The sequence below is a fragment of the Pelodiscus sinensis genome, chromosome 4 (assembly GCF_052426305.1).
Source record: "Pelodiscus sinensis isolate ZL-2025 chromosome 4, ASM5242630v1, whole genome shotgun sequence".
Lineage (NCBI taxonomy): Eukaryota > Metazoa > Chordata > Testudines > Trionychidae > Pelodiscus > Pelodiscus sinensis.
Window position 1 is genome coordinate 81,761,875 of NC_143055.1, and position 8,127 is coordinate 81,770,001.

General features: G+C 42.3%; 1 protein-coding gene and 1 non-coding gene across 2 annotated transcripts; both read right to left on the reverse strand.

Moving 5' to 3' along the window:
- Positions 1-546: 546 nt before the first annotated feature.
- RPS3A (ribosomal protein S3A) lies at positions 547-6,178 on the reverse strand. The gene is made up of 6 exons (XM_006111574.3): positions 6,018-6,178; positions 4,957-5,060; positions 3,410-3,597; positions 1,856-2,064; positions 1,407-1,516; positions 547-712 (listed from the first exon to the last, which is right to left on the reverse strand). Exons 1-6 carry the CDS (start codon positions 6,077-6,079, stop codon positions 591-593), a joined length of 795 nt encoding a protein of 264 aa, XP_006111636.1. The 5' UTR covers positions 6,080-6,178; the 3' UTR covers positions 547-590.
- On the reverse strand, positions 1,042-1,115 carry LOC112546085 (small nucleolar RNA SNORD73). Its single transcript, XR_003089717.1, has one exon. It is a non-coding gene; the product is annotated as a small nucleolar RNA SNORD73 (small nucleolar RNA).
- Positions 6,179-8,127: the final 1,949 nt, after the last annotated feature.

The window sequence follows — 8,127 nt, forward strand, 5'->3', positions numbered from 1 at the left end:
AAAATATTACCAAAAGGATAAATTTAGTCCCTAAAAGGAACACGAATAAGATCTAAAACAAGAGCCACATCTATTCTATGTGAACTTTTAAAGATGCCATGAAAATTCAAGTCTTTGGACAATATTTCCTACCTTCTCCCCAACCTGTGCACCCCACTATTCACCGGGTGTCTAGATGCCATTTCAGATAGCATTGAGAAGAAAGGTACTATTAAGTGTGAATTAATACTTGTAACCAATGCTACATATTCTGGTTATAGATACAATAAGCCTTTTTACTTAAAGATCTCATTAGAAGAGGTTTTGGGTTTTAGATGCTCAATTCTATGAAGCTCAATCTAGTATGTATTTTTAAACAACTTCATAAAGGACAAGCAACCTGCCTTCACATAACAGTGATCAATGAAGAGGCATACTCCATATCAACTCACAATTTTAGCACGTGAAGCAATAGCAACATATGGAAGATCTAACAAAAGTAAGAGTAAAGTATCTTAGACTACATATAGTGTGTCTAGTATTACTGCATGAAACCAAATACTACTATTACTGTATATTAAAATTTTTATTTTTTGCATTCATTTTTCATTCTAGACAGACTCTTGTACAGGGGGCTCATATCCATCGGCTCGCTCTACTTTAGCGCCTGTTTCATCCCCAGAAGGTTTTCCAGTGCCACCACCTTCACCATGCAGTTCCATCAGCTTGCCCACTAAAAAAAAAAAAAAGCATAATACTGCAATTAATGATTTTTGTATTATTTACATTCTGTCAACCATACACAACACAAGTTAAGCATCCAAATTTAAATAGACCTTTTTAAAAAAAAAAAAAACAAATCAAAAGTGTACCACAACTATCTCAATAAGGCATTTAACAATGCCAACACAAGGAGCTTCCACTGATTTAATTAACTTTTGTATTTAGACAAAGACATGAAAGCAAAGAGTGTCTGAAAAGTGAAGTGTATGAGACTTGAGTAATTGAACAAATTAAGTCTTCCAAATATGCCATTAACTACTCAGTTCTGCATTACATGGGAATGTCAGAAAGTGGGATAAGAGCATAATCATTCGGTGTTCATATGGGACCGAAACACGTTGTCATCATTCATTCCCAAGTCAAAGCCAAGCATTTAGTTACTTTTTGCTTTAAAAAAAAAAAAAAAAAAAAAAAACTTAAAGGAACAATATTCCAAAACAATATATCATTTACAGAAATTCATATTTGTTACTGAAGTCTCAGATTGTTAGGATAAGCTATTTGTCTTAAGCATTCAAACATGCAATATTGGTTTCAGAAGGCTCCCCCAGGTGAAAAAAAATATCACCAAACATGCTTTGAAAATATTGCTGTAAACTAAGTGTATCACTCAAAACTCAACATTTAAGCAAAAATTAACTCACATTCAAACTTGGGTTTCTTAAGCATCTTCACTTTGCGGACATATACATCATGAAGAGGGTAAATGGACTGACAAGCCTTTTCTATGTCTTTGCCAATGCTGTCTGGGATCCTGAAAAATAATCCAATATTCAATATTAGATTTTTGTGGGATAATTCAACTGCCTGATCATTATATACAAGTTCAAATTATTCAGTATTTACTACTCTCAACACCAGCATACCGTCACACCTTACAATCACATACATTCATTCATGTCAGTAATCTCCATCATCTGTACTTAATTATCAATTAATTAGTACATCCAGATACTCTAGAAATCAGATACTTCACCTTATTGTCTATATATGTGCTTAAAAAACGCTTACAGTGACAGTACTATCCCCACAGAAATTTAAACTAGCTTAATAAATAATAAAAAAAGTTTGATAAAAGATAACCAAGACATACAGCTTATTGACAACTTCTTTCAGGTCATTAGTTTGCACCTCCCGGGTCATGATTTCCATCATCTTCTTGCGAATTTGGCGAACCTGCTGGTGCTGAGCATATGAGGTTTTGCGAATCTGGTTATTACGCTTCTTTGTGAAACCCACACAAAAGAGGCGCAGTAGATAGCCATCGGTAGTTTTGACATCAACATGGGCTTCAATCATGGTCTAGAATAGAAGTTTAGAATACAATTGTTTTCTATCACAGAAAGAAAGACTCCACAGTACAAGTAACAATTTCTAATCATTTCTAGTCAGGTTTGCCTTAAACAATCCTCTACTGTTGCTGTCACTTGACCCCAACTTTACAGTGTGAATAGTTAGCCCTCAAATTACTATAAATTTGATCTTAAACTACTACTGACCCTTCCAATACCTAGGTAAGGTTTGGAAGGGCACTGATGACACCAACAGCACCACTTGTGGCCCCTTAAAAAGGTTACTAAATGAAGGAAAGAAACTGCCATAGTAGTACTAGCAGAGGACACAAAGGCATTGATTCTTAGGGTACGTCTAGACTACATGCCTCTGGCGACAGAGGCATGTAGATTAGACTACCCGGCATAGGAAAATGAAGCGGCGATTTACAAGGCATACCTGGGAGGTCAATAAATGCCTTTGATGTCGACTGCAGAGCGTCCAGACTACCGCGCTGAGCCGACAAACAGCTGATCAGCTCAGCACAGCAGCCATGTAAATTTAAATGAAGCGGCGATTATTTAAATCGCCGCTTCATTTTCCTGTGCCGGGTAGTCTAATCTACATGCCTCTGTCGCCAGAGGCATGTAGTCTAGACGTACCCTTATACTGTACTTCCTCCATCCCAGGCTGGGATTTTATATGCCACCCTTACTATTAGTGGAAAGTCTCTCCTAGCAAGTGTTTCCCCAGTTAATACCAACTTTCCCTTCCCACCCTTTTCTTATGTTGGCACTTCTGCTGAACACTCCAGCTCCCACCTTCATAAACAAGATCAACTTAGTGCCCATAAAATTCTACCTTGTTTTTAGTCAACATCAATTATTTAATTTTACAAGCACACTAGCATCCACCATTGAAGACATTTTCTGTTTTTTTTTAATTTTGTGGTAAGAACGATATCTACGTTCTACATTTTGAAAGTTTGCATTTAAGCAGAGTAACTATGATTCAAGTGGCAAGATGTTCTATTTTTTTAAGTTGCCCTCCAAAATCCTGCCCTCTGACTACAGAAAAATTTTGCTTTTTTTAAAAACTAAGCTTGACGTCCACGTGTTAAAATTATTATGTATGATTTCTCTAATTGTGCATGCACATTTTTAGACACCCTCTGCAGGCAACAATAATTACCTCTATAAGCAAACACCAACCAATAAACATACATAATACTGGTAGTTTTGTCCAAGGTAAAAATCAATCTGCAAACTGCATCAAAGATCAAGTTATTTTATTTAAATGTATAGGCAGGTAGTTTTCTATCAAATGAGTATTTATCAAGGTAGTATTTGTTTCACAGGTACACATGGCCACTTACCTGCCATTTCTTGACCATGGAGCACATCTTGTCACGGGTGAGATCCATTCCATGGAAATTGGTCAGACAGTTTTTGCCCTGAACATCCTCCGTAATCAGTTTGAATTTACGGAAAGCAACTTCATCATTCTGCAGATCAGCAAGACTCACTTCAAATACACGGCCTTTAAGTCCATCAGAGGCAATTTCTATATGCATAGAAAACACTTTTTGTTAAAAAATGAGAAATAGCCGTGTCAGATTTTTATTCTCATTTGATATGCATTTATATTAGAGCCAAATTTGAATAAGACTTATAAAATAAAATATTTTATTAGAATTAGACTTGAACACACATTACATTAATTTAAGTTTAGATCTACAAAAAATTATGACAATTACTTTGAGTCAAACTGTTGAAGAAAATTTTTTTGTAATAAAAGTAGTCAATGAACTAGTCAAGCTTCAACACAAAGGGGAGAAAAATATCATTTGGGAAATAAACTATGTTCAGGCTTCAAGATTCAGTGCAAAGGTCAACATTTTAAAAAGGCAGGTAGGTGTTATGCTCAATGTTGTACTGGGGTTCACTGTTGAGGAAAGTAAACATAAAAAAGTAAGAACTAGGCATATGTTCTTATATAAACATTTCAATATACAAAACAGCAGCTAAATATATAAATGATTAAAAATTGAAGTTCAGGAGCAAATTACAAGTTTAATTATGCTGCTTAACAGTGATGCCTTAATAACTGTCCTTTGTAGTATGTTTTCCATGTTCCAGTTACCTTGGAACACTATTTCATGACCTACCAGATTTCACTTTTTATGAATCATAAGCAGCCCAAAGTTTTGTTCTCCTTAATTTTAATTCCTCATTATGCCTATTCATCGTGCTAAATAATTGTGTCCTTTGATATTTAAATTCTGTAAAATATGTAACTCCCTCCTGAATATGTTGGTGAAGCTGCACTTAACATTTTCATAATTGTGTTACTCTTACCCAGATTCTATTATTCATCTCTGAACAGAAGTGACTGGGATTCTTTTACCTAAATGTAGTATTCCAATTATGGTCTCACTTTATCATGTGAAGGATTGGGGGGCACGGGGGATTCAAAAATCAAAAAGGGGGGCGTGATGCTCTACTCAGTGATACCACTGCACATTTACTGCCCAAAAATGGGCAATTTCGCTACCCTACCATAAAGAAAACCCACATAGAGAGACAAGATCTTTTTGCATTGCTCCTTTCCAGATCTTCCTTGCCTATATTTTAGGCTCCTTTTTCAGTGATCAGAGAGCTACAATTAAAAACCCCTACACGGGTCAACAGTTTGTTTATCTTGCATGGACCAAACCATGTGTGTACACATAATTCTACTCAGAGCTACCCAACAGTAAGGTCAAAACACTTTTTTTTTTTAAAAGTCTAGTTGTCCTATAATCTTGTAAATCACATTAGTTTAAGCAAGAACTGCTTCCAACTGATACTAAATTGCAGTGGTCTTAAAAGGCAAGACAAATTAACAGACATCAAGTGTTTTCTCAACACACTAGATACTCACTGGTTCCTTGGGTCCTGGTGACGAGTGTCTTCCCAATGTTTCGGATATTAAACATTGCAGGTGCCTTGACATCGTACCAATCCTTCTTTGAGAAGGGATCGACCCTTAATTTAGAAAAATAAAAAGATAATTCCTCTCATTTTTCAGATTAAATCTTGGTTTAAAATGTGGTCCTCTTCCTTCATATTTATCATGTACAACAGAACTGATATGGAATTTCCAAATACTTCAAATACCAGAGAATGAAAACTGCAATAAACTATTGTAATTTATGCATTTCCAAATTAATGCAAGCTTGTTTACTTATCACCATGCTTATGAACACCTTTAGTATAGTTCTGCTTGCCAAGGCTCAATTCTACTACAGATACATATTAAGCAAGAACTTTGATTTACCAGCATTTCTTGATGATAAAATATACAGCACCTGATCCAACAAACCCACCAACATTTTAATTGCCAAAACGACTAAGTTACGTCTCTGGGTTTGATATACGTTTACAAAAGCCTCCCTGAAGCCTCCACTGTACAAATTCGACGAAACACACTCGATCAATAAGTAACTGACCCTCCTGGCCCTGCACGTTTGGATGGACCCAGCCCTTGGCATCTAGCAGCGGGGCCTTGTCCCGGCCGCACTGGGGATGGAGCAAATCAGCAGCAGGTGCAGCCAGAGACGGCTCCGCACAGCACGTGGGGCCAAAGGCTGCCCGACTCCCCAACTCCTCTTCTCCGAGCCGGAGCCTGACGCTGGGAGACTCCGTGCGGCTGGGCCCCGGCTCCGAACCCTCCAGCGGAGAAATGGGGGAGGGGTCACAGCCGAACCGGCGCCCCCCGGCCCATGCAGCGGGTCTGCCAGACCCCCCCCCGCCGCCCCGGCTCTTGCAGCGGGTCTGCCAGTCCCCCCCCGGCTCTAGACGCCGCCATGTCAACACCGCTCCCGCGGCTCCCTGCGCCGGCTCCCAATCCGCCGCCATCCGGCACATTCTGCCGGCCCGACACCCCACTGCCCCCCACGGCGGGACCCCCAGGCCCCCTTGCCCCGTCCCGGCCTCACTTACACTTTCTTCTTCGCGCCTTTCTTGCCGCCCTTGGTCAGCCGCTTGTTCTTCCCAACCGCCATGGTGTTACCCTGGAGCCAAAGAGGCCGAAGCCTGCCAGCAACGCGAGATTAGACGAGAGATTGAATCTCACGCGAGAGCTGCGCCTATCAAAGTGTCGCGAGAAACTAAAGAACGGAAGGGGCAACGCGGACGAGATCAGCTTCCTCTTAGGTGCTGGGCTGAACCAAAGAGCGCGGCGGTGGGGGTGGCTTAGGAACAGAGTGGATTCACCCACACTCTAGCAATTCCCTACGAGGCGGCGCCGACCCTTTGATCTCGCCCCTTAGTGTCGCGTAGGGTACCCAGCGTTCTGGTGATGCGGCCTGCGCCCGCCCCGCGTGCACTGCCCTGCCTGCCCGCCCGGGGCACGTCGCACGCGCCCACCACGAGCTTGCCCCCTCTCCCCAGGACAGACCGATAGAGGCTGCTTTGATTTTTGTGCTGCTCCTTGTTAGGGTGATTCCCTCCCCGCTTCCTAGGGGAGCGCTCTCAGCACCGTATTGGCCGAGTCCCATACATCCCCTCCTCCAACATTTCTGAGCCCACATCTGCCTTCCTTCCTCCTACTCAACTCTGTGCTCCCCTCCAGGCTAGGATATTAAATTTACATTAATTGGCTAATCAAATAGTCGATGCAAATTGCATCAACTATTTGATTAGTCGATAAGGGCGCCTTTGTCGGTGAAGTGTCGCAACAGCCACAGGGTGTCGCAACACCTTTGCTACACATCAAAGGTGAAAGCGCTGAAGGGAATCTGGGGTTAGTGGGGGAGCCCGCCACAGCTGGCCCCTGGCTCCATGTGGCTCTGATGCTTGAAGCACCCCCTTGTCGTCTTCCTCTCCCTCACACTTGCTGCCTCTTTCTGATAGAGGGGGTGGAAGTGACTAGACAACCAGTGTGTTGACTATCCAATAACCATTTGCTCATCAGATAGTTGACTAATTGTTCACAGCCTTAGTCCAGTCCTGTGTTCTTTATGTACTGGGTGGTCAGTTGGGGAGAGATTCAAATTCTGCCCAGCTGATTAGCATGTGTTTCTAATGGTGGTGCATATCTGCACGTGTCTTGGTGCACATAACAAAATGTATTTTGCTCATGCATGGAAAAAGTTAGAGGGAATAGTGAGTCAGTCCCTCTTAAAACAACAAAAGGTCACCACTATCATGGGAAGGGGGGAATCCACACCAAGTACCTCTGAGGAGCAGAAGAGAGGTGGGGCCCTAGCTACTGCTGAATGTGTAGTGACTATAGGCAGGGCTGGCTTTAGGAAGTGCGGGGCCCAATTCAAACAATCTCAGCGGGGCCCTGCAGCAATTGTGGTTGAGCAAAAAAAAAAAAAAATGCACACAAAAGTTTCAATGGGGGCAGGGCCCAGAAATTTTTTTGGTTGAGCAAAAAAACAAAAGGGAGGCACACAAGCTACCTTGCCTGCCAAGGTAGCTAACCCACCCCCGTGGCGCAGAGAAACCCTGTGCTCAACTTACACCTCCTGCAGCGCAGGCAGCCATCGCACTCCTCTTCCAGCACTGATGCCCCCTTCCACAGCGTGCCCGGCACACTTCCGGGTTCTGGGCCCGATTCGGGGGAATCGGACGAATCAGTCTAAGGCTAGCCCTGACTATAGGACAAGACATTCATATGTAAACATGCTGTCAGAGCCAGCTGAAGGTTGCTTGGGATCCTAGACACATCCCCATATAATCTTAGCTCCAGACTGAACCATGTTCTGGGGGAGTGAGGCACCCACACAACAGTCATTTATGGTAGGTTCTTTTTGGACAGAACAGGACCTCCCCATTTCACAGACCTCTTCTGTTTTTCATGCAGCTGGGGTCTGCCTCAGAGGGGTAGACTCCCTTGCCACCACCCTAAATCAAGGATTTGGGAGACAGTGATTTTTCACCTGCCACCTAAAAAGAATGGCAGCAGTGGGGCTCCAATAAACACAGATGCTTCTGCTGTGGGGAGGGTGATGGCAGCCTCCTTCCACATCAGGTTTCAGAGTTAACACCCCATAGACATGAAAAAGGCAGTTCACACCTCCCTAGGCTTTTTCATCCAGTTCTA